The following is a 24482-nucleotide window of genomic DNA, read 5'->3' as shown; positions in this document are numbered from 1 at the left end:
TGAACGGTGCTGGGATCCGTGCTCATTTTTCACGTCTTTCCTGCGTGGGGTGGCAGTGCCCGTGTTTTGGAACCCTGCCCCGTCTAGTGAGCAATAAATCCTGGGCGTTGTTGACTTTGGAAAGGTGGAGGGTCACATCCTGTGAAGCCTCCCCAGAGCCCAGTGTGGAAATGTGTGTGGCGAGGGAGGAAGGAGAGAAGACCCGGGGGGGCATAAATCCAGTAAGGGGCCGGTCCCCAAATATAGTGGCCCCGTTGCAACCGTTCCCTGGAGAAAGCGTCTGTCTGCTCCGGCGCCACAAACTCCACGCTGTATTTATCTGGAGCCACGGCTGGTCTCCAAGACTTGAGTCATCAACCGGCTTCCCAGGGTTACGTTGTGGGTCCCCCTCGCCCCTCAGGCGGGGGCAGGAGACAAAAGCTGCCTGTGTGGGTGAAGACCTTCCCCGGGGTGCAGAGAGCCTCTAGCCAACCGTGGAGCCAAGCCAGCAGAATAGCCAGGCTTCCCCTTTTCCCTAACCCTCAATTATGATCTCCCTTCAAGGAAGAGCTGTTGCACCAAAGACGAGAGGGTCTGCCAAGGCCTTTTGAGCATTTCTCTCTCACCCTTTGGCTGTCGAGACCTTCAGGATGGCCTGCATGTTGGTCTAAGATGTGAAGTTCCTGCCCTCTGGGTTACAATCAAAAATGGCACAACACAAGAGGAAAGGGCGGTGGGGAGGGAAGAGGAAGGTGTGGAGGAGAAAAGGCCCAGATTGAGGCTGGAGCATCCAGGGAGGCTGCTAACCCAGACAGCAGTCTCTCAGAGCAAAGCCTGGATCTTTGCCACGGATCCCTTGATGGAAGCCCTGCTGTGCGGCAATCACGGTGAGAAAATAAGCGGAGAACGCTGGCAAGGGGCAGGGGGACCCTGTGGGTGGGTGCTTGCCCCCCTTTCCCCTGTCTGAGAAGGTCTCTCAGATGATCGATGGGGCATGCCAAAGGAATGGGGCTTGGGTGGGTCCCAGACCCTCCTTGTGTTTTTGAAGTGCTCATGCAAGGAGGGGGCTGTTTCCTGGCCCACGGAAAGGGCTCGGGAGATCGCCCAGGATGGAAGAGCTGGATTTCCAGAGGCGAGGTCCTGATCTGCGAGCAAGTGCAAGAGGGGAGGGAGGAGGAGGAAGACCACCCCCTGCTGCTGGCGGCCTCCAGCAACGCATGGGGGGGCATGAGCTCAGCCCATCTCGTGGGCTGCCTCTTTTTTTTAATAATATTTGTTGTTAAAGTTTAAGAATGCAAAGAGAGAAAAACGAACACGAACTACGAAAAACAGAAAAAGTGCTGAGAAAAAAAGGTATATAAAGAAACGACTCCCCCTTTCATCGAGTCAAGGCAAACCATTCCCGTCACTTCATCGCCTCCTCCAGTGTTTCATCCGAAGGCCTCTTCTCCCCACATCTCCTCTCTCAGGGCTCCCTCTTGGCTGAGGTAAGCGTCAGGAGGCGGAGGGACCACCGAGGAGGAGACCCCCCGTGCGGGGAGGAGGCCAAAGACAGAAGACCCCCACTCGCCCACCCCGCTTGCAGGCCAGCCCCGGCTTGGTGCCCGGTGCTTTTCCGCTGCAGGCTGGCTCCGGAGACGGTGCCAAGGAGCTCCGGAGAAGGGCATCTTCTTCGGACACAGAAAAGCTCCGGAGAGGGGCATCTTCTTTGGACACAGGCGGGTCCTAAACATCCTGGCGCTGTTTGGAGATGGGTTTCCGTCTTGTGGGAAGGGAGGGAGCCCCAAGAAGCCAAGGCTGTCCATGGACTTGGGGATGGACGGCTCAGAGGTCTGGGAGAGCATTAAACTCATTGCAAGATTGGGGGGGGGGGACTTCAGACCTGAGTGGCTGGTCCACAGATGTTTGTCTCCCCCCCCCTGGAAAACAAACTTCTTGTCTCTGCTGGCCTTTTGTGGCCAAAGGACTGGAATTTGCAGATTGTTGACATGCGGTCAGAGGAAGAAAGAAAAAGACTCGTGCCAACATTAACGGAGAAGATTTAAGGGGAAAGGAGCATCCAATATATACAGTACAGAGCTACGATAAACAACAGAACAAAATGTAAATACTGGGGTGGACCTTTGCGGGCGTGTGGTTTGAGAAAAACTCTCTTGGAAGTTTTGCTTCCGTTGGGGCTGCGGTTGCCCGAGTCCAGCTGGCCCGTTGCTCATCCTAAAAGCTGGGGCAAGGCCTTTCTGGTCCAGATATTCGGACACGCGCATGTCCCCGTGTGCTCTGGATCCCAGCTGCCGCCTTTGAGTTTCCGGTCCCCTTCCAGTAGTAAACTGGCCTGTAATCTGAGCAGAGGGAGGGTGAACGCCCCCCCCCCTTTCCCTTTGCTTGCTTTGGGCAGACTTGATGCCCAGCAAGAATCCAGTCGTTGGCCATTTTGCTAAAATCCATGACCTGAAAGGGGCTCGCATCTCAAAAGGGAGCTTAGATGCTCAAAAGGCCCCGGCACTGACCCATTTTCGGACCGACGGCTACTTCTTTGCAGTTGCGGCTGCTGAAATAGAGAAAATGGGGGGCCACCGACTGTTCCAGCTGTGCCTCCCAGATGGGCAGACGTCACTTCCCACAATCCCAGCACAGCCTGGCCTTAGATGTTTGGGGGTTGGAGTCCTTTGGCACCGCTGGCGGTGGAGCTGCGAGCCCCCGGATGGAGTTGGCCCATCTCAGCCCCGATATAGACCATGAACCAGTTTTCCAACATGATTTTAGAGTTTTGAAGCTTCTGAAAAGCGCCTGGCAGGAGGGAAGGGTGACCTGGCCTGAGTAATCCAGTTCCTGCAACCTGGCTTGCTGTCACATCACCATGACCAAGTTGGCTTCTCTTGGCTTCGCACGTTGTGTGAATCCAAGGGTGGGGTGTTTGATAAACCGGCATTGAGTGTATTGTGCTGCCCGGCAGGGCTGAGAGCTATTCTGCAAAGGCCGAGGGGAGGAGAGGATCCCCCGCACCTTGCACCCCTCTTAGCTTCCAGCCTCGGCTCTGTTGGTAGAGGGAGGCCGGGCGAACGGAAAGCGAAGAGCGTGCGGTTTGCATTTGTCAGAAATGTTTGCTTTTCACGAAAGGGCTTCCTGTCCCTTCCCAGCCTTGCTTTGATGGCAGGCAGGCATCGAGGGCAGGAGCGGAAAGCAGAGCTTAACTCTGGGTGACCCATCAACGAGGGGGGGCGGGGGGGGCCTGGCACGAAGTTGGAGCCGGCAAGGAAAATCTGAACTGCGCTGTCAGCCAGATCTGCTGCGCAAGTTGGTCGGAGCTCAGATCTGCCAGGGAAACAAAGATGTCAGTTTAAGGGCCCTCTGCCCCCCCTCTGGGCTGGACGGGCAAGCCAAGCTGCCACCAGCCCCCCAAGCTGGCCCTGCTGTTCCCACGGGACTCTCGTTGTCTTCTCACCCCCCGCCCCCCCTTGGCAAGATGCCACTTCCAGCCCCAAAGGAGCCACAACAGCAGGCTTTCCAAGCCAGGGGCTTCGGGGGCATCCGGCAGATGCCTCCGGCTTTCCTGGCGAGCCCGATGTGGGTGCCGAGGCCAGGTAAGGGGGGCAAACAGTGGATCCCACACGCCTTTGAGCGACGCTCTTTGCCCGTCCCCCCTCCTTTCTGCTGCCGCTGGGCACGGGGCTGGCACGAAGGAGGTGCCCCCGTGAGAGCATTCTTCAGAGAGCAGCAGACGCACGCTGCTGGGGCAAAGGGTGCGGGCCTGGCGGTGCCATGAGAAGGGCCGATTGTGCCCCGCTGGAACGCGCTTCCCAAGGCCCGTCTCACGCCCACTGGCACCATCTGTGCCGGAGATAACAAAGGGCTCCTGTGGGACGTGGTGCCGCCGGGCCAAAGGTTGCCTGACTCTCAGTGCCCCCCTCGTCGCGGGTGACGGCAGAGGTCGAAAGCGCGTTTCTCTTCCGCGGAAGGAATGACTTCATCTGGAGCCAGACACTCCGGCTCTTTCTTCCGAGGTCCCTCGCGGCCGGGAGGGGGGGCCTGCCCCCTCCAGACTCGCGGGGGGAGAAGCTGCACCCGGGCAGGAAACTGAGTTCGGAAAGCCGGTGGAGCCGGGGGGGCAGACCCCGGGGGTTGCAAAGGAGCAACTGGCGCGTGGAGGTGTCCGGTCAGCGGCGCGGGCAGAGCCCTCCGAGAGACAGGTGGTCGCGTGGGATCCTGGGGCAAGGCACGGCCACCCTCCTGGCGTTAGCCTGAGTCTCCCAAAGTCGCCTTCCTTCCCCAGCAGTGTGGGACTCCAGTCCTGTCGTCCTCAGAGGGAGCTCGCTGGGCCTCATGGGGCTTGCAGTACACCCTGAGCGCCAGTGAAAGCAAACCACGCCGCCGTTCCCCACAATTCCTAATAAGACGGTCACGCCAGACTTTTTTCCAGAATCCTGGAGCCAGCTTTCCCCAGCCCCCGCTATCAAAGTCCTCCCTTACCCACATTTTCAGTGCTAAAATGTCACTTCCTGGTTTGCGGGTGGAAAAAAAGGGATAGATCTCAGCAGTTCATCACAGAACAAAAACACAAAGGTTTGTTGTGTGTGTTTTTTTAATTTAATGAAATTCGTTCTCAAACGCACAGAAACCCACAGATTAGTACCGCCATGCCGAAGCTGGCTGCCCCGCCCCAATTCCTCTGGCATTAGCAAGAGGGGGGCTGCCAGGGAGGGGAGGACTTTTGGGAACCTCAGGACTGAAATACTTAAGCTTGGCTTGCAAAGAAATCTGGAGGACCCTCCTCCGCCACGGATGTTTCCAAGTTTCTAGTCCTCATGGGCAGAGGCGTGAGACTGCAAAGACCAAGGGAGCAAAGGGGGGCAGAAAATGACAACACAGCCAAAAGCATTAATGCTCGCTTTGTGTGAGATGCGTCCGTGAGAAGGCCAGTTGTGTGTGGCCAAGCTGCTAGCAGGACCTGCCCGAATCTCTCTAGCTGGCTAATGCCAAGTCAACGGCGCTCTCTGTCCTCTTTTCCGCTCTGGAAGAGATCTTTCGCTCGAAGAGATCTTTCTGCAGAAACCCAAGACGTGCCAGATTCCCATACGCTCGATGGCCAAACACTGTCCCCGTGCCAGCGCGCAGCATTTTCTTTTTCCTGGGAGAGAAGGCTGCAGAAGGGGCATCTTTCTTCCAAGCACAGCAACAGACAGATCCTATGTGTCGGGTGCGGGGGGGGAGGCAAACAGAAGCCCCGTAAAGCCCCCAGCCCTTCTGAGCCGTGCAAGCTCCCCCCTTCCACTCTCCAAAGGGGACAGGAAATGCTACGGTGACCCTCCCACCGAGATGGCCACAGCCTGCCGCGGGGGGAGAAAAATTCTGTGTATTTTCAACTTCGGGCAATCGAACGCCTGCCTTTCGGTCAAACGCCCTTGCCCAGGAAGCTGGCGAAAACTTTGCCAGGAGAGCAGAAAAAGATGTGTGCGCACATTCCCAGGACAGGGGAGGGGAGCAGCTGGGATTTCTGGTCAGCTTGGACGGTAAAACGGATCCAGACGTGAGGATTTTCACAGAACGGTCAAAAGCAGAAGCGTGAAGGATGAGGTTGGAGCCTGGGCAAATGGCAAGGGGGGGAAATATCCAGGACATTTGCTCCCGAAGATGGGAATGCAAATGGAGGATTTTCCCTTGGGAAAAATGTTGACCCGGTAGGTTGGAGCAAGCAGCTCTTTCTTGCCTCTCCCACAAACGCCAAAGCTTCAAGGGGTCTGACGTCGGTCCCTGAATCAATCCGCCCTCGGCCTGTCCCAGGACCGCCCTGTCAGAATCCCTCTGGTTTAATACTGGCCACTAATTCCGTCACCCCTTCGCATGGACCCTTTATGCATTTGCAAATAACATGGATATTCTCCAAATAAAATAAACCAAACTCTACACTAGCTTAGCTCAACGTCTGAACCTTCCCGTTGGGGCGTATTCAGCAAACAGCGGTTAAAGTCCAGGAGACTAACGCAGTGTATAAATGCTGCCTGTTCCTTAGGCTGCAGGAAATGCATTGCCCGTCTCCCCCAGATCATGCCAGCTGATGGCTTTGGGCACCCTGAAGTTCCCACAGGGAAGCTGCTTGGCTAAGCGAGAGCGTGCCCGTCCGCAAGACGTTGGCGCTCTGTTCGACCCGCTTGGTCGCGCGCGCTTAATTTGGGTCTCTCCCACGGCTGTGGTCATCCTGGAGCCACGGACAAAGCCCTCCTGGGCCCGCCCCAGCTTTCAGGGTCCTGATCCTCAGGCAACAAAGTGCAGTTTGTAGGTGACCTGGTGACCGTTGTCCCAGCCATAAAGGATCTTCTCCTTCGGGTTATAGTCGATCTGTGTCGTGAAGGCAAACTCATTGAGGAAGACCATCTTGGGGCTGGCTTCGGTGGCGGTGTGGGTGTCGTAGGCGTACGTCACCTGCCCTTCCTTGGCGTTGCACTCATCCACGGCATACAGGATGCCACAGATAATGAAGCAGTTCCCGTAAGAATTGTGCCTCAGGCTCGTCTTCCAGGTGGTGTCCTTCTGTGCGGACAGGTCTGCTGGGTCCAGCTTGCTCACCACGATGACCTCCTGCTGGGAATAGCTGTAGTCCGCCGCTGGGTAGATCACCCACAGTCCACTCTCGTCCACGGCAAAGTCGATGTTGGAGTGGCCCCGCCACTTCCACGGCGTGGTGTCCTCGTAGACCACGTCATCCAGCAAGGACCAGGCAGCCACAAAGCGCTGACGCAGGTCGTATTTGATGATGTTCCGGGTGAAGGCCCGGTTGTAGTAAAAGGCTCCCTGGAAAACCACGTGGCCGGTCCCGATCCAGCTGTAGGGGAGTTTGTACACGTTGCTCCAGCGCCCTGGGAGAAACGGAAGAGCTCGTGGTGAGAAAGGCAACCTTGGGAGCCTCCCACCCCACCGCCGCCAACTTTGCGAGCGGGAGAGAGGGCCTTGTAGACGCTCTCCTGGGAACTGGGTGCTGCTCAGGGTGTCCGTAACCACGAGGACGACAACTCCCAACAGTCCAAGCTGAGCAAGGGGGTTTTGTAAGGGGAAACATTTCTCCCCGTTGAAGATTGGGTGGGATCTACAGGTCACGTGTGAGATGATAACTGTAAAGCCTTTCTAGAGCTATGCCAGTGTATGACTGTAAATGATCTGATTGATTGATTGATTGATTGATTGATTGATTGATTGATTGATTTCTAGAGAAGTCTTCGGGAAGAGGCTAGCGAACCCCAAGTGGTGCTTCAGCTGGGGGGCTGAGGAGATGCACCTGGGAACTGCTCTGGCTGGGAGAAGCTGCGGAAGGCTGTGAATTGATTGAATTCACAGTGCAGAGAGATTTGCAGAAAGCCGTGAGTAGCTTCCAAAGACTGGCCCCCTTGCTGCATTACTCCTTTGTTCATTAGACACCCCCTTGGTGCCGAACCATTTTTGGAAGGGTGGCTTCTCCCCAAAGCAGTCGAGCTGCAGGCGGTTTAGAGAATCTGATTCTCAACCAAAATAATTGTTTGTGCAAGTCGAGCGATCAGCGTGACTTAAATCCCAGTGGGAGCCGAGAGCAGACTATTTACAAAGTTGGTTTTTTAAAAAAATTAATTTAAACTAAAGGGGCATTTTAAAGGGCCAGGCCAGCCCATGCTCGGGTTTCAGCCGAGGAAGAGGCTCTCAGCACCCTCTACAACTGCAGTCTCTTCCCTAAATTTGCTGCAGGGTTGTTTTAACCACGCGTGGAAAACTCTTCGGGCAAGTGAGCTGGCGAAGAACCAGCTGAGTTAAAGGCACAGAGCAAGACCGAAGAGTTCTGGTCCTGAGGTTCTGAAAACTGGGCTTGCTTTAAAACTGCGACAATCACCCAGGAAGGAGAAGAAGGATCCGAAAAGCCGAAGAACAGGAGGGCTTGGCGGCTACGAATGTGGACGTTATAGAAGGCAAGCCCCTTCCTCACCTTGCTTGAAGTTCTCCAAGTTGCGGAACTCCACCAGACTGTTCCCGTAGTAATAGTTGGCCACGTAGATGCGGTCGTCCTTGGCCGCCGGGTCCTTCATCCACGCCCCCTCGTTCCGGCCGTAGCTGTGCTGCTTCTCGGGGGGGTCCACCGCCTTCAACGTGCCTTCGCACTCGGCCTCGTGTGCTGCGGGTCCTGGGGAAAGGATGGGAGGAGTTGGGGCCGCCTTGGGGGATCGGGCCCCCCCGTTGCAGCCCCCCTTCCATGGGGAGGACCAGCTGGTCTACCCAAACAGAAACTACCGGGTCTACCCAGGGTCGCTGCAGCTCCTCCGAAGGAGCATCCCCGGTTGAAACGGGATTCGTACGTACCGTGGCCGGGAGGGGCAGGGGCCTCAGTGATCTGGCCATGTCTCTGGGGGAGCAGAGTAACGCCAGGCAGACTTCGAAGGGTGGTGGTACTGCTGGTGGTGCTGGTGGTGGGGGGCAAGGAGGTGGTGTTGGCACGGGAAGCTACCAGAGGAATTTCTCCTGCCCTTGGGAGGGTCTCCTGGTCTACGTGGATCTCCAGTTTGGGCTGCACGAATCCAGCTCCCTTTCCAGGGCTTTCTGCAGGAAAGGATCATCCTTAGTAAGCCCCAGGCTGGTGATCTTCCCAGCCCCGCTGTGCCATAGGAACCAACCGGTTGTGCAAAACTCCAGGGACACGGGGGCAGCTCCCTGACCCTTGCCTTCCTACTCACCACGGCTGCTCACCGCCCCCTCTGCTTCCGCTCGATGGCCTGCTTTGTAGTACACGAGGCCCCGGATCACATTTTGCTGCCCGGAGGAACCGGGTTTCGAAGTAGCCTGTGCCAGGCCCATCCGGCCCTTGGCACTCTCCTTCCTCAGCTTTTCTGACTTGGGGGGCTTCTCCTTGGGAATTCTTGGGGACACTTTGTCCCCCAGGCTCTTCCGAGGGCTGGAATACTTCTGGACCCTCTCCTTGTCTAATGTTCCAGCTGTGTCCTAAGGTGGGGAGAGAAAAAAACAGTCAGAGGACGCTGTGAAATGCTCAGCGCTGGGGAAGAGCATCGTCGAAGTGTAACGCACATCCAAGTTTGGCATCTCATCTTAGGATCTGTGTCTGCAAACCAGGCTATTGTAAAGCATTTTCACTCGGGCTTGCAGGCTAAAAGACATAGCACAGAAGGATAAAGGGGAGGGGAGGGAAGAGGAAAAAAGTCTCTAGTGCAAACTCAAGGCAGACATAGGGGGAGCGAGAAACTTCAGAATGACCAGGAAGGAAGAAGTTGGGAGGGCAGCAGCAGAGAACACAAATGGCTACAGATGAATGGATCCCAGACGTTAAATGGGATGCGGCTGGTGGAGTCCAGCGAGGATGACAGGGGACCAACCTGCGCCTTGTGTGCGGGACCTGCGGCCGCGGCGGCATCTTTCTGCAGCAGCTGATACCCCAGGTTAGAGAGCTCTTTCTTGATGCCCACCATGATGTCCGAATAGTTCTCGTAGCGTTTCACCTGGTCGCTCAAATGCATGACGCTCTCCTTCACCACGCTGCTGTCACGGCTCAGGTTGGTTTTGACTGTCTGGGGGTGGAAGGAACCGGGGGGGGCAGTGATGTTAACACCCTGCATTGACAAAGGCGGTCACGTGCGTTCCTGCATTTATTTCAAGCCATGTTAGCCCACCTTCCTTTCTGTCTTTCCCCCTTCCCCTGTTGTTCTCACATCATTGTATTAAACGTTTTTAAAAGAGCGATAAAAATAGTACATGCTAAAAGAAAGGAAAAAAGTGCAGGAAAGCAAAAAAAACCCCAAACTTCTTTCCCCCCAAGAAAACGACTTCCCACCCTCATCATGACAAGTATAACCAAGTCCATAATCTCTTTACCTCCTCTTGGTTAGCAAACGTAAAACTCCTCATCCCATAACCCATCTCTTAACACAAGGCAAATCGAATAAGTAAGGTCACCCCCAATCCATTTATCAGCAAGACTCCCCTTCCCCTTCCCTGAGAGGCCTCCGGACTTCTGGCCTGAAGCCCAGAGAGTCCTAGAGGCCATCCGGGGCAGGAACCCAGATCCAGCGTGGCGGTCCAGCTTCTGCATCCGTCATAGGTGACCTCGGCACGCTTCCAGGTCTGAGGTTCCGCAGGCGGCCAGCTCTTATTTTTTTCCCTACAGTTTGATCAGAATCTGCCTTAGCGTGACGGAAAATGGATCTTGACTTTCCTCGGGGTGACATCTTCTCTGGGGCTGGAGATCTTTCCTCACTGCCCCAGCCCTCCCCACCTGCTCTCCTGCAGGCAAAATCAACCCAGTTGCAGCTAAAGGAGGAGAAACAAAAATGGGAGCGTGCGGAGAAGTCTGAGGTCACCTCTTCCAGCGAGTTCATCTGCGCCACCACCTTGTTGATGTAGGAATGGACTTTCATCAAGTCCATGCTGTACAGAGCCCCCTCCAGCAGGTCAATGACGGACTGCAGCTGCAGAAGGCGTGGGGAGAAGAACATCCAGAGTTTGAGTGGAACATAGAAAGCCCCAGATGTGCACTTCCCTCTTTGCAGCTGTGGTTTTTCCCTCCCAGTGTCCCCGGAAGTCTGCTCAGAGCAGCCCCTAGACATCTAGAGAAGAGGTCCCAGGGGGCTGGGGGGAGACCCTCTGACCCCACCCCCTGAAATGATACCCCTCATGGGCTGCTCAGAGCAGGCCGTCAGTCTCTTCCTTTCTTCCAGCTGCGTTCTTGGGGAGGCAAAGCCAGAAGTGGGCAGAGCCTGTGTGCAACCAGGTGCTCCTTTCAGCACGCTGGGCTCCTTGCACCGAAGCACCTTGTGGGTGCCTCTCCAGGGCCAGCCGTTGCAACCTGGGCAGCCCCCACCCCCTGCTGAAGCCGCAGCCCCGCACCTTGTGCAGCTCAGGGGCCTGTTTCTTCAGCTTCTCCATCTTCCACTCGTCCTCACAGGGGTTGAGCGAGGCTGGAGGGGCCGCGCAGGAGCAGCGACAGTCGGCCCCAGAGCTGACCGTCTCCACGGTGTAAAAGTCCTCCACCCTCCTGCTCCCTTCCTGGAGACGGACGCAGGCGGCTTTGCTGAGCGGGCGCAAGATGCATTTGCAGCGGCAGTCGGACCCTTCGGAGGTCATGCGCACCTGCTCTGGGTCCCCAAAGGGCTACAGGGGGTGGAAAGCAGGCAGGGGTGGGGTGAGGCTTGAATCCAGCCCCCCTCTGCTTGCATCTACGGTCGTTCCCCCTAACCCTGCCCAAAACGCCCCAGACCGCAGCATTGTTAGCAAAGCATGGACGAGAGCACAACCCACCCCTTGTGGTTTATCCAACAAACCACGGCTATAAGCAGATTGCGGTTGGGGGAAATATGTGACTCCAGCCACCATCTGACTCACTGGGTTGCTCATTGGAGGGGGGGTCCTCATGCCAGCTTCTCCACCATCCCTCGATGGAGGGAGGGAAGAAGGTGAGATACCTAAAATTTCTGGGGAAGAAAAGCTGAGTTGGGGGCTGCCCTGCATTCAGCCCGGGATGAGCCAGCCGAGCTCAGGCTCCGGCCAGAATCGAGCGGTGGGTACTTCTAGAGAGCCAGCCCACAGAGGCGGTTGGGATCCTAAACCCTTCAGAAGATGGAGACATGTTTCTGGACTGTCTCCCCAGCTGTTCTACGCGGCCCACTGTAGCACAAACCAACCTGGTGGAAACTTGGCCCTTAGCGGTAAAAGGAAAATCCAGAGGAACCAGCGGTTTGCACCGCTGCTAGAACCCTAGAACCCGTGGCCCTCTTTGAGAGACCCCACAGTTGATGCCTGCTGGAGCCATGCGCCTGGGCCCGCACCACTCTCCGAAAGACAGAAAGGAGGAAAGAAAATCATATTTTTCTCTTCTCCTTCGGAGCATCCAGGTTTGGCCCTCTGCTTTTCTCCGGCCTGATGCTCCAGCTACCAGACCCTCGCTGAGAGACGATGGGAGTTGTAGTCCAGCACAGCCAGAGGTCGGAAAAGGTTGCATCCGGCTTGGAAGCTCCGCGCAGCTGTCCGGGCACCGCATCAAAGGGCGGCGTGCTCACAGATGTCGGCGCCAAGAGAAGGGAAGCGGCGGAGGGGCGGGGGGGCTCCCCCCTCCTAGCAAGGCTGACTTCCTTTTCCAGAGACGCCCCCCTCCGCGCGCGCAGAAGTCTGACCGCGGGGAGCGAGGCGGCTCTCTCGCGCTCCCCGGCCGCGCTCACACAACGCTCTTGCCCCGCAGCTTCCTCTGCCGGCGCACCAAGAAAAGAGGCTCACGCCATGCTGCCCGTGCCCCGCTCTGCCCGAGGACGAGGCTGTGGCGTCGCGTTTTCCCACCCTTCTCGGCTGCCTTTGCAGGCGCGCCCTGAAATGAAGATAATCTCCGTGGCGCGTCGGGAAAGGCTCTGGAACGCCTCCAGCTGTGCCCGCGGCAGCGGGGGCTGGAGGTCGGGGCTGATGGGCCAGGGGAAGAGAATGGGGAGCCTTATTCGGGGAGGAGGGCTTCCCAGCCCCCTCCCAAAGAGCCTTGCCTTTCCTTTCCTTTCCTTTCCTTTCCTTTCCTTTCCTTTCCTTTCCTTTCCTTTCCTTTCCTTTCCTTTCCTTTCCTTTCCTTTCCCCTCTTCGTGCAAGGAGATTCGTGCAGATACCAGCCCTCTTTCATCCCCTCACCAACCCTGAAAGCCAGGGGAAGGTGGGGAGAATCTCGCTGGCCAATTCCACCCCATCTTTCCAGCCTCCTGATAGGTTATTTCCCATAAAGCCCTTTACTCAGATCCCCTGACCTCTTGAATTACATCCCCCACCCCACCGCACCAATTCTCATCCCATCCATTTGCAGGGCAGGCAGCTTCAGAGCGTTTCCTTCTCTTGCAGCCTGAGTGGCAACATCATACAAGGGAAAGGGAAGGGGAGGGATGAGAAAAAACAGCATAGCTCAGGTGCAGTTTTAACAGCAGGGCCTTGCTCATCTTACTGCCAATAATGCTCTAGGTTGCCTTAGAAGAGGAAGACGCATTTTTGCTCCAACAGTTTATTTTAGTAAGCCTCACAGAAGGGTGGAATTCAGTCCTTCCACTCCTTCCCCTTTCCCCACTATAACCAGGTTGATGCTGGCTGGGAAGCCCGTGGGAAGTCCAAGAGCATCTCATTAAGGGGCCCAAAAAAGCAAAGGGAGCTGTTTTGCTCCGGAGACCTATGGGGTGCAGGCAGGAGGCCGATGACAGCCGAGCACCACACACGGTGCGGCCGTTCCTTCCAAAAACCAAACCCCTGGAATGTTTTGTAAACGGCTTCCTTAAACAGGAACCATATGGGTTCTGCCAGGAATCTGGAGACAGGGAACTCTCAGCAGAGCAGAGCTTTATTTCAGAGCAGGCTTTGGCACCCGAGGCCCTGGCATAGCTTTCTGAGTGGACCCAGCTGCTCGCGCTGCTCTGCGGAGGCCGATTAACCCTGGTTGAGGAAGCTCCACTCTTCCCCCTCCGGGGCGTGTGCACAGCTGGGATCGCCACTTCATCAGACGCCGCTCTGCCTGGGTTTGGAATCCGCAGCACCGGAAGCAAAACCCTCTTGGAATTAAAACAGCAAGCAGGTGCCCGGAGAAGGGCGTCAACGTGAAGCCACAAGCTTGGTTCAGAAAATGGCCACGAGCTGGGTTGGGTGCATTCCCCGCTGCTGCTGCCAACTGGCCGGACAAGCGTGAGAAATGCAAAATGAATGTACAGAACGATTTATTTTTGGAGGCGGCTGACTTTTGCAATTCCTTTTAAAGATTGCCTCACGGTTGCCCCACGGCCCACTTGCAGACTGGTGGACGTTGCATTCACATGAGGAGGAAAAGAGCCGTGAGCATTCGCGGGAGAACAACAAGAAGTGGAAGGCTGCCTGTTCAGGAGGTCTGCCCCCCCCCCGCCACGTCCTCTGCAAGGAGTGCAAGGTTACTCCGTTTCTTTCCTCTGCCTAGCACCTTTACCTATCAGATGGTTTTAGGGTTTCTCCTTTTTTCTGCAGAGCTCGACACCTCCCCAGTGGCCAGCAGCTCCCTGTCGGAGGTGGTTAATGCCATTGCACCAGAGAAAGGACAAAGATACCATTTGGTGCAACTTATTCATTGGACTTCAGTATTTCCATGCCCTGGTGGGGGGGGGGGGCAAACCTTTGCAAATTTGAGAGCACAAACAGGCTTTAAAAATCCCTAAGCAGGAACCCGAGAGGTCAACGTTTCTAGCCCAGTGTTCAGCCCAGAGCGTTCGGGCCGTGGGTTCTTCTCCCACATTTCTCTGATGGAGGAAGCCGCTTCAGAAATGATTTAATGATTCTTTCCCAGGAATGCCATTTCTGAGAGCTCCTGGACAGCCTGAGTCGACAGCTGACAGAGGCAGGAGGACGCTGCCTTTCCATCTCTGTGCTGGAGGACATTGGCCTGGGAGTGACAGAGAAAGGGCACGCAGCCAGGCAAAAAAATTATATTGGCTGATGATTATACAGGCAATATAATATTATAGAGGCAACAACTGCCAGGGCTAGCAGCGGGTCTCCTTGGGCAACCAAGGAGGCAGTTATCCAACAGGGCTTCATTGCTGAGGCCTGGCTTCTCCCTTCCTGTCCTGTATTCCAGCAGAACAGGGCAGTTGCATTCAGGTCCCCCATTCCCAGAATGCAACGGAGTAACGCTAGCTTAAGGGCATTGTGGGAAATGAAAAGGGCATTTGTCGGCCATTCGTTGCACCTTGCTCAGCACCTCCTCCAAATTAGATCCACCAGAACAAATCGGGATCCTGCAGCTCCAGGCAGAGGCCACGCAGAAGAGCAGCACAGGTCCACATCCTCTTCTCCTGGGGACCCCCTGGTTTTGTGTAATGCTTCTGGGTCAAGAGTCTAACCAGGCAAACCCACCTGTTCTGTAGGATTTGGCACCGTTTGACATCCCACCCTATCCTTCTTCTCTGCCTCTGTCTTGCCGTGAAATTGCCTCTGGCCAGAGCGTAGACTAAGATCTCTTTCAGGCCCAGATCAGAAATTAGGCTGAGCGGTCTTCCCCCGCTCCACCTGGCTTGCCCCCTTTCTGCCCTCCAAGCAAAAAACTCCAGGCCCTGAATGGCAATATGGGACGTTCTTGATTTAGAGGAGGTTCCAACTGGCTGCATAAACCATGTTTGCACCGTGGTGATGTGAAATACGCCAGGAGGGTGAGGAATGCTAGCGACCTGGGTCCTGGGCACACTTCACGGCTGTGCACACCAAAGCCACAAGGGCACCACTGCTTGGAACAGAAATATTTGTGCAACAGCGGGGGGGGGGACTTTTGCAGGAGAGCAAGCAGAACAAAGATGGCCTTAGCTGCACCCAATGCCTCTGCTTCTTCCTCATTTTCGAAGCAAAATCCTGAAGTCCCGATTGGGGGCCATTATCTCTTGCATCGGCTGCGGGGGGCGGGGGCAGATTTTCACTTTGCACAGGGATAAAGGCTGCATTTAAGGGCTGTCGGAGGGGGGAGGGGGGCAGAATTTCGCGCTTGATCACTTTGGGCAGCTGGTCGATCACGTTCGGCATTAATTGGTCCCTAGGAAGTCATTGGGTGAGTCAGCCTTATTGGATTGAGAAGGGGGAGAGAGGGGGGCGCTGGGGAGAGGGGCGCTTCCGGCACTGGGGGGGCTCCCCCTCCTCTTTTGCAAGCCTGGGTTGACCAGGGGAGGAGACTCAGCAGCCCAGCACATGGGGGAAAACTCTTTCCAGTGGATACTACTTCCAGGGCCAAGGAGTGCCTGGTCAATAAAAGCATCTGTGCTCCTACGGAGGTGTCACTCAGGCTCTTTTATGGAAAATATGTGTGTGTGTGTGTGTGTGTGAGGTGCCTATCCCAAAACAGCTGCAGGATTTGCCCGCCTCCCCTCTCAGGGACCTATCATTGATGTATGTTTGTATTACGCATATTTTTTAAACCCACCACAGTCCCAAGACTCTGCGATGGACAGATTTGCCTCCGTGATCTCCCAAGCCAAACGGAGACATCTGGTAAAGGAGGGGCCCTCTGCACACGCTCAGAGGCAGCCACCCACCATCTCCCAGTTCCAGGAGCCCGCCTGGTGAACGATGCCTCGCCCCCCTCCTCCGGAAAGGGGAGAGGTTGGTTCACAGAGGGCCAAGCAGAAAGGCAAGGAAAAGCCTCTTTCCTTTCTGGCAAGAATTACTTTTCCCAAACTGCCTTAAATGGAGAAGGGATTTTTAACTTGAACTGCCTTTCTTCTCGCTAAGAGGTCGGCCACCAGCGGCCCGGGCTCCCCAGAGGGGGCGGCGCCTGATTCGGGTTCATCGGCTCCGATTTTGTTACTAGAGGACCAGTCCGTTTCTCGCTCCCCGGCTCCAAGAGGCGCGCGGCCCGGAAGAGCGGGTTCAGGCCTCCGCTAAGCCTTCATCCCGGTTTATAGGAGCCACCGCCGCTCTCTCGGTCCGCACCACCCGCGAAGCCGAGCGAGGCGAACCTCTGGGCTTGGGGGGCGCTGAGCGCGTGAGCCCAGAGGCTCCCCCCTACCCGCCCCGTTAAAGGCCTCCCCGGTTCCCCAAGGGGCGTGCGCAAAGCGCCATCGCGCCCCTCCGGCCCCGGGGTCACTGGAGGCTTCGGCTGGCGACCGCCAAGGTCCCGGTGTGGGCTCGCCACCCGGAGCCTCACTGTACGGGGTGGCCCTCGACTGGGAAGCGGCTGTCAACCAGGAGAGAGCGGTCCGCCCCGCGTGCCCGGCCCGTCCGCCCCGTCCCGTCTCCCCCCGGCGGCGCCTACCTTCGCTGCCCCCTGCGCCGGGGCGGAGGAGAAGAGCAGCTGGACCAGCAGAGCGGCGAGCCAGGCCAGGCGCCACCGACTTCTCCGGGCACCCGGGCGCTGCTCCATGGCGGCCAACGGGCGGCAGACTGGTGCGCAACGCCGGGCGGGCACCCTCCGCCAAGCGAGCGCGCCGGGCTCTGTCTGCTAAGCTCTGGGCGCCCTCGAGGGTGGCCCGGGGGGCGGGAGGCTGCCCGGCTGGGAAGGAGGGGCTTCCCGGCCGGTGCCCCCGCCTCTGGGCTGAGCTGGAGGGGCCGCGACCCGCCTCCTCCGCCTCTCCAGCACCCGTCTCTGGCTGAGTCGGCCCCCGAGGACGGGCAAAGGGCCCCGCGCCGTTCTTTGGAGGGGAGGCGGCCAAGCGGAGGAGCGGAGTCCTCTGCACCTGCTCTGGAGCGCGCGCGAGAAGCGCTGGGCAGCGCCGTCGGGCCGCGGCCAGTTATTCTGCCCATTTTGCAGACGGGGTAAAGGGAGGCCTGAGCGGACGCCTCCCTATCTTTCCTGCTGCTGGTGAACGACCTCCACTCCCTCCAGGAGGTCTCCGAGCGGGATGAATCCAGACCCCCCAGGGCAGCCTTTCTCCCATCCCCAGGCTTTATCCTTTTAGGAAAGCAGCTGCCGGAAGACCCTGGCCGGGAACGGAAAGAGGATGGAGCTGTCTTCGCCGTCCAATTTTCCCTCCCCGGCGGAGGACCAACTTCTTCAGCTTCTTTTCTCTCTCTCTCTTTCTAGAAGTGGCCCACCGGGTTGGAAAACTCTGCACTGTTGCTTTCCTTATACACAACACCCACGCCCAGTTTATTTGCCTCATTACTTATTTTGAAATCACTGGGTTTCAAAAAACAGGATCCTTCGTTCCCAGTGATCGCTGTAACTCCAAACACAGCCCGGTTTGCAGACACGTGTTTTCTGCCAGAAACCAGCCCTTTCCCGGGCCCAGCCTGGACCTGCTGGACCAGCCTGGACCTGCTGGCGCAGGATATCCCACGGCATTCCGTCCCTGCGTCCTGCTGCAGAGTGTGGGAGAGGAGGGGATGGGTCCCCTTCGCCCCTGGGCGGTGGGTCCGGGAGGAGAGACGGGGCCAGGCCGTGAGTTAAGGAAGCCTGCGAAAGGGCCTGGATTTCGGCCCTCCCCGCTCCGAGAGCCGGCGGGTGGGTAACCGTGCAAAAGGGAAACGTGCCGGGCGGAGGAAGAGCGGATGGGTGCAACTAGGAGAATCAGGGATTGGCTTCGGCAGCGCCCCGTGAGGTGCTGCCAGTGGATCTCCAATGGTCCGCAGCCAGGCCAGAGCGCGGACATCTGCCCGAATGGGCTGGGAGGGGCGGGCGTGTGAACAGCTGGCCGGGACAGAGGGCGGTGGGCGGGCGGGGAGGCTCATCTGCGGCTCATCTGGGCCCGGAAGATGAACAGTTCTCCTTGTTCCCGGGGGTGGCGAGCGCGGACTTGACCCACTGGCTGTGAAGCACGTTGGGGGGGGGCTCCTCAAAAGCCGTCCCCAGAGTCGCTCCCGTCCCAGACGCGACTCCAACGGGCTCGAGGGCGGAGAGGATCGCGTGAATGGCCTTCAGTGTTAATCGAAGGGAGAGAAAACGGACTTCGGGGGGTGTTTGCGAGTGGGGCCCCTGTGGGGTCACGCCAAGGCCAAACGGGCCCCGCAGCGCGGAAACACATTCGAACTCCGGCTTCCCCGCCTGCCCGTGCCGGGCCCCGGTGCCAGGAGGAGTCCGAGGCCGCCACCTGGTGACTCTTTTCCGTGCAGCCGTCCTTTTCGGCTAAAGCCGCCCAACGGACGCGTGACCCCCCCGGCGGGCGGGCGGGCAGAAGCCGCAGCCCCTAACCCTGCACCGTTCTCGGTCTGAGGCCAAGCGCCCCCAGATGCCGCGCTGCGACGGTGTGTTAGTCGCCACAGAGCTCGGGAGGAGCCAACGACGGACGGCAGATGCGGCTCTCCGATTCACTGAGCGATCACATCTGGCGCCCATCCGTGGCCTCCGTTCTCTCTTCGTTTCCGCAAGGAAAATAAATCATCGCTCTGGGTCGCTGGGCGGACGACAACACAGTCTCCAAAGCCGCGGGGTTATCCTCCCCGCCGCCCCAAACTGGTCTTCACAACAACCCGCCGAGGTAGGTCCCGCCGAGGGCCGAGACTCCTCCTCCTCCTCGGCCACGCCCCTATTCCCTGCTCCCTGCCCCGCCCCGCGGGGAAAACCCGTCCCCAGCTGGGCCGCCGGACAGCGCTTCCTCTGCGCGGAATATTCATGAGGGGGCGGGACCTCGCGCCCGGCGCCCCGCCCCAACTCTTGGGAGAGCCCATTTCGCTCCGGGAAGGGGGCAGTGAAGGAGGGGGGGAGCGGGACGCGGCGCTGCGGGGGCGGCGGGGCGGGGCGGCGCAGCGGCGGCGTCCGGCCGCCCCCGAGGGCCGCCGCGCCGGCCGGGCGCCGCAGCCGCGCGGGCCAGGCCGGGCCGGGCCGGCCCCCCCGCGCAGCGCGGCTGGTGGTTCGGCCCGCGGACTACGCTTCCCGGCGTGCCCCGCGCGTGCGCGAGGGGCGTGAGGCGCGCGCGGTGCCGGCCGGCCGCTCAGTCGGGACGCGGCGGCCGAGCGGGAGCGACGGGTCGGAGAGCGGCGCCCGCCGTGGCCGCGAGCGGGGCGCCTCCGCGCGCAGCGGCCGCCGAGGGGCAGGCGGGGGGCGGCGGCGGCGGCGATGGGCCCTCGGGGCGGCGGGCGCGGGGTCCTGGCTGCGCCGCCGCCGCCGCCCTCCTGACCGCCATGGAGCTGGAGCCCGGGCCGCCGCCCGCCGCGGCCGGGGAGAGGAGGCCCGAGCCGCCGCCGCCCAACGGTAGGTGCCCGCGGGCCCCCCCGCCCCCGATCTCGGCCTCTGCGACCCCCGGGCCGAGGGTGGGGGGCCCGGAGCGGGGCAGGTGGGGAGGGTCGGGCTGGGAATAATGGGGAGGGGGTGCCTCTCGGGGCGCCCGGTGGGGGGTGGGGGAGTCGCGGGAGGGGCGGCCCGCGCTGGAACAGCTGCCCCCAAAGATGGGGGGCTCGGGGAGCCCCTTCCATCCGCCAGCAGCCCAGGCAGGGCCCCTCCCCCCGGCCCCGCCGAGGGGTCCTCCGCGCCCCCCGCCTCGCCTGCCTGCCTGCCTCTTAAAGGCCCTTCCTCCTCCTCCTCCTCCTCCTCCTCCTCCTCCTCCTCCTCCTCTTGGGCCACTTCCTCTCCGGGGCAGTGATCAATCTCGGGCCTCAATGGCGTTGTGAATATTTTATAACACCGGGATCCTGCTTGAAAGGCCAGGGATCAATAAAAACCCCATAGAAATGCAAGGGGGCCTATATTGTGATGGGAAACTTTGCAGAGGCGGGGGAGAGAAAGGGGCCGAATCGTCCCCTCCCGGCCCGCCAGCAAACAACACACACACACACACCCCAGGCTCCCTCCCCCTCCCTTTTCTTCCTGCTCCCCTTCCCTCTCCCCCCCCCCAACTTCAGAATGTGTTTTGAGAGCTTTTGTGGCTTGTTTTGCAACCCCGGGAGGAGGAGGCCGGGTTTTGTCCCCAGCTCTCTTATCTGCCTCTGGTCATTGTGTTGTAATTCAGCTCAAGCTGGATTTTAAAGAGGGAGGTCCCCAGCATCCCGCGGCCCACCTCCTGCCCTCCCCCCCTTGGCAAACTGAAATTGACAAAGCGAAGACCGCTGGTTAAACTTCACCTACCCCCTCCAAGTTGCTGCTGCTGCTGCTGCTTTGGGGTCCTTGCAGCCTCCCCCCGTTTTGAACTATTTTTGCCCCCCTGCAAGCCGACCCATTAGAAAGAGAAGTGGGAGTCGGGGTCTCTCTTTCTCCCTTGCCTGTCACATTTGGGGTTGAGGTCTAAAGTCGAATATAATCTTGACTTAACTTGGGTGTTGTTCAGCTCTTTCCCACCCACCCCCAGCTTTGAATTGCAGGCACAGCAGAGCCCCACTAAAAGTTTGCTTAGAGGCTGCCTCTGCTGTGTCCGAAAGGCCCCGGTCTTTTATTAAGTGGGTGTAGGATTGCAACCCTAAATCTAGCTATAAACGCTTGGAAAATGAGTGGCATTGCTGGTCTTGCGTTTTGAGCTGAGCTTACGTAGTCACCAGTGCAGTTCTGTATTTAAAAGGTTGGCGAGCGTATTCTTTCAGGGCTGCTTATATTTTATACTCAGATCCCTGCGTGCCCTAAACTGCCATTAGGTGTTTTGTTTTTTTTTATGGAGAAATGTGGCCACCGGGGTCCCTCTTAAAGCTCACTTGGGTTTTAAAAAAAACATCACTGACTTCAAATCAATTAAAGCTGTCGATTTATGATTGGAACGTGGGCTTTGCATTGACTCTTAAAGCTAAGAAATTGGCTTTACGGGTCTTTGTGACTCGGAGGGTGAGCCATACAAATGGTCTTTCCTACCGCTTTTCAGGAGTTTGGTAGCACCCTTTCTGACTAACAGATTTTATGGAAAGGCATAAGCTTTCCTGAGCGAAAGCTTATGCCTTTTCATAAAATCTGTTAGTCAGAAAAGATGCTGATTTCTTTGCCCTGCTCTCCTCCTACAGTTTCCCCTCTTTTGGAGCCCAGTTTCATCTTCTGAAAACAGTCATTTCCATCCACTTTTCTCAGGAGGTACATACATTCTTCAGGTTTTATACTCTTCAGGAAGGTGCGTATTTAGATGTCTCAAGATCAGGCTAACCGTGTGGCTGTGTTTAACCACGTTTCCCCCCAAAGCTTGAAAGCAGCTTGAAAGGGTGGTGTAACCACCCCTCTGCGTTCTCCTTTGCCATAAAACGGGACATGCTCAGGGAACATAGAATATTGGGCTACGCTTTGTTGAACTTCTGGACTTGGAAAAACCCTCGCAGTGGGAAGGGAAGCGTCGACTTGCTCCGGAGAACAGAGGGATGGCTCTTGAGGGCCAGATACAGGAGTATGGCCACTTTAGGCCAGTTTATGATCTCAGTACGTCCCTGCCCCAACTCTGGCCAGTCCTTGCCAATAGAGGAGTGTTGCATTGAGGGAGACCTGATGCAGTTTCCAGAACTGCACCGGGCAGGGACAGTCTACCAGGCCCAATAGCGGGAGTGCTCGGAGGGGTTACGTGGGACAGACGAGCTGCTTTGGCCGAACAGGAGCCAGCGGGTTGGATTGTGTAGCTCTGCCCCTCGTTAAGTGGAGTGTGAACCCATCGCACCCCCCTCGGTACCAGTCCACATTTGGGAGAAGTGATGTTTCCATTAAGCGCCGAGTCTCTTTGGAGAATAAAGCCGTGGAGGCTGAATCTGAAGTTGGTCCCACTCCATTCAATGCCGTTTACCTGTAGATAAACACCAAGGGCGTGTAAAATGCCCCGCATTTTAAAACAACAGCCTTGCTTTTGAAAGAGGCTGTTCCATGCCCCCACCCACCCCCTTGAAGGATTTTGAGCTCCAAACCGCCCCATTTCGAACTCAAAGCCCGTGTTTTGAATTCAGGACAGAATTGTGGCAAGACTGAAAGGCCCTCAGCCCAGCTCAGCTCAGCGTTTTGAACTTGTCCAAAGTGTTTCAAAGTTGAAATGTTTAGTGTTTGAAATGCTTGGGGTTTGAAACATTTTGCGGGCTCTAAAAAACAAGCGTAAGATTGCAGCTATGTAAAAGAAGGAACCAACCTTGCGTATATCTCGCTAATCAACATGTGAGTTGCAGTCATGCAAAAAAGTAAGCCGGGATAGCTCGTATTCTGATTTATCGTTGCATCCTAATGCAACCATTTACGCTACCAATGAATCTCTGCTTGCTCTGCCCACTTCCACGAGCAGGCACGCAAGCCCCAAATGTTTTTCTGTCCACGTCCTTCAGTCCCAAGATTCTGGCCTGTTTCTTACATACAAAAAATGCTAACTTAGGTAACTCGTCTTGCTGGCTTGCAAAACGCGGCTCGCTCTAGGGGAAACAAACTCTTAAGAGACCTTAAATAAGGCTCAGTCTTTGTGAACGCAATCCTAGATGGCTGTCCAGAATAAGCTGCTATCACGGGCTGATCTTTGTAGGAATATTTTAGGCCTATCTTGGGGCAAAGCTGTGTTCAAGGGTTCCTGCTGTGGCTTATGGAAAGATGTGCCTTGCCATCCCCTTCTTTTGCACTAAGTGCTGATTGAAAAAGGAGGCCCAAGTCTAAGAGAAATGCATTTTCTTTTGTTCCTGAGATACCACAAGCTTCATTCCTCGTTTTGGAAGGGGTTAGTAATCGTCCCTTTTCGTTGGCTGTTGTGTTTTTCGTTCACTGTCTCCCTCTTGAAATCTCTTTGCGCGGCCTTTGGAATAAGGGTTTTTTTGGAGGTCCGCATCTTTTCGACCCACGAGAACGGTTTGTTGCAGATGAGTAGGAGAAACTGTTTCAAGGGGTCTACTTTTATGGGCAGCGGGGATCCCCAATAGTGAGTGGGCGCCCTTTTCTTCTCTCTTTGGCGGCTTTGGAGTTCGAGCAGGTAGACTATTTCTGTAATTCAAAGCCGCTCCGCAAAGCTCGATCTTTAGGGGAAGCTGCACAAGCGTTTGCTTTGTTGAAATCTTGAGCTAGAGAGAAAACAGGCAGCCGCAAACAACGTTGCAGGGGTTTGTTTTCAACAGAGCCCTTCATCCTTTTGAGCGCAAATCCACAATTTTCCCTTGGCAGCCTGGTTACTTTTTAACCAGGCCTTTCAGATGTGGGTTGCTCCCTTTCAACAATAGGGAACAAGAACCCTTGCTGATCTTTTGCAAATCACCTAAGGATCTATCGGTAGATCTCGATCTGCCCTCTGTGGGTTCCTGTTGTAAAAGAATGTGGGCAGTGACCATTGGAAGCTGCCCAGGGGTATAGGGTGCGGGGGGTGACGAGGTCGGAAAAAGAGCTTAGTGGGGCTCAGAAGCTGGGGTATGACCCACAAGGGGTTGGAATAGACCTTTGCTTGGATGAGCCCCGCCCCCCCCCGTAAGATACTGACCAAGGCAGAAAGGAATGGGAAAATATTCTCAATGAACGCCCCTTCCCTTTGTGTGTTGCAAGTCCAAACAAGAGAGGGCCTTATCATCACGGCCTCCTTTGCAAACATAATAAAAGCTATGGGGACGTGACACACAGCTATTTACTGCTTGGGATCGATGGTGAGCTGAGCCTGTGGCCAAAATTCTCCGGCGGGCCAGAGCATTTCCTGGGTAAGCCTGTGGAACTGGTGGCGTGGAGACCTCCATCAGCGTTGCATCTGCCTCTGGAATTCGGTTCTCCGAGAGCAGAAAGGCTTGGTTGCAGATGTTTATGTGGCTAATCTAGGTCTGCGCTGCAAATGGGGTCCCAGCTGCTGGGCACCGTGGCTTGGTGGCCAGCTCCCATTACTAGGGGATGGGCCCTTCTCCAGCCAGTGCAAAGAGCAAATTCCAACTCGCCACTCCGGAGTTGCGAAAAGCCCCGGAACGGCCTTGGAGTGAGTCAAACTGCAGAAACAGCTGGCTGAGGGAAGATGGGGAGTGGGTCCGACAGGATGCAGAAGGGGGAAACTCCAGATCGGAAATTAGTCAGTTGACACAGATACCAATTGATGTAGCAGCAGCAGGATTTCAGAGGGACCTTGAATTTGCGATGGACCTTTTGGGCTCCGAGTGGCCCCACCAGGTCCTCAGTCCAAGCTGGGTGTGTCTTTCCACGTTTGGCTCGAAGACTAAAAGCTGTGGAATGCTGTGAGCGGAGTTTTCGGTCTTCCTCCTGGCTGTCG

The 24482-nt window shown here is 57.1% G+C and overlaps 2 protein-coding genes across 6 annotated transcripts in view; one reads left to right on the top strand and one right to left on the bottom strand.

Moving 5' to 3' along the window:
* Positions 1-4527: 4527 nt before the first annotated feature.
* OLFML2A (olfactomedin like 2A) lies at positions 4528-16924 on the bottom strand. Of its 2 annotated transcripts, XM_088146883.1 has the most exons (8): positions 16709-16924; positions 10825-11088; positions 10299-10406; positions 9318-9509; positions 8664-8928; positions 8293-8529; positions 7922-8116; positions 4528-6830 (listed from the first exon to the last, which is right to left on the bottom strand). In XM_088146883.1, the coding sequence occupies exons 1-8, from the start codon at positions 16814-16816 to the stop codon at positions 6229-6231; spliced, it is 1971 nt and encodes a 656-aa protein (XP_088003009.1). In that variant the 5' UTR covers positions 16817-16924; the 3' UTR covers positions 4528-6228. The 2 variants fall into 2 exon arrangements, with proteins under 2 accessions (XP_088003009.1, XP_088003010.1); XM_088146884.1 differs by lacking the exon at positions 10825-11088.
* Positions 16925-19292: 2368 nt separating this feature from the next.
* Positions 19293-24482, top strand: part of NR6A1 (nuclear receptor subfamily 6 group A member 1) — a 43749-nt gene continuing 38559 nt past the window's right edge. For 3 of the 4 annotated variants that reach the window (XM_088146882.1, XM_088146881.1, XM_088146879.1), the window contains exon 1: positions 19293-19582. In XM_088146882.1, coding sequence (XP_088003008.1) covers positions 19513-19582 — 70 coding nt within the window. In that variant the 5' untranslated portion in view covers positions 19293-19512. The remainder of the gene's footprint in view (positions 19583-24482) is intronic. The other variant, XM_088146880.1, reaches the window with a different exon arrangement.

Source organism: Python bivittatus, unplaced genomic scaffold (genome assembly GCF_059951505.1).
Source record: "Python bivittatus isolate LINGU-HERP-01145 unplaced genomic scaffold, Pbiv_v1 ctg000160_np1212, whole genome shotgun sequence".
NCBI lineage: Eukaryota > Metazoa > Chordata > Lepidosauria > Squamata > Pythonidae > Python > Python bivittatus.
The sequence above is the reverse complement of the archived record's forward strand: the minus strand, read 5'-3'. Positions and strand labels throughout refer to the sequence as shown.

What these genes read in the sequence shown, in the direction of transcription:
- OLFML2A (XM_088146883.1), bottom strand. Translation starts at nt 16,816, where the DNA reads ATGGAGCAGCGCCCGGGTGCCCGGAGAAGTCGGTGGCGCCTGGCCTGG. An exon ending in GGGGGCGGTGAGCAGCCGTG is followed by an intron (nt 8,530 to 8,663) that starts GTGAGTAGGAAG and finishes CCTTTCCTGCAG; the next exon opens with AAAGCCCTGGAAAGGGAGCT. An exon ending in CCCTGCCCCTCCCGGCCACG is followed by an intron (nt 8,117 to 8,292) that starts GTACGTACGAAT and finishes TCCTTTCCCCAG; the next exon opens with GACCCGCAGCACACGAGGCC.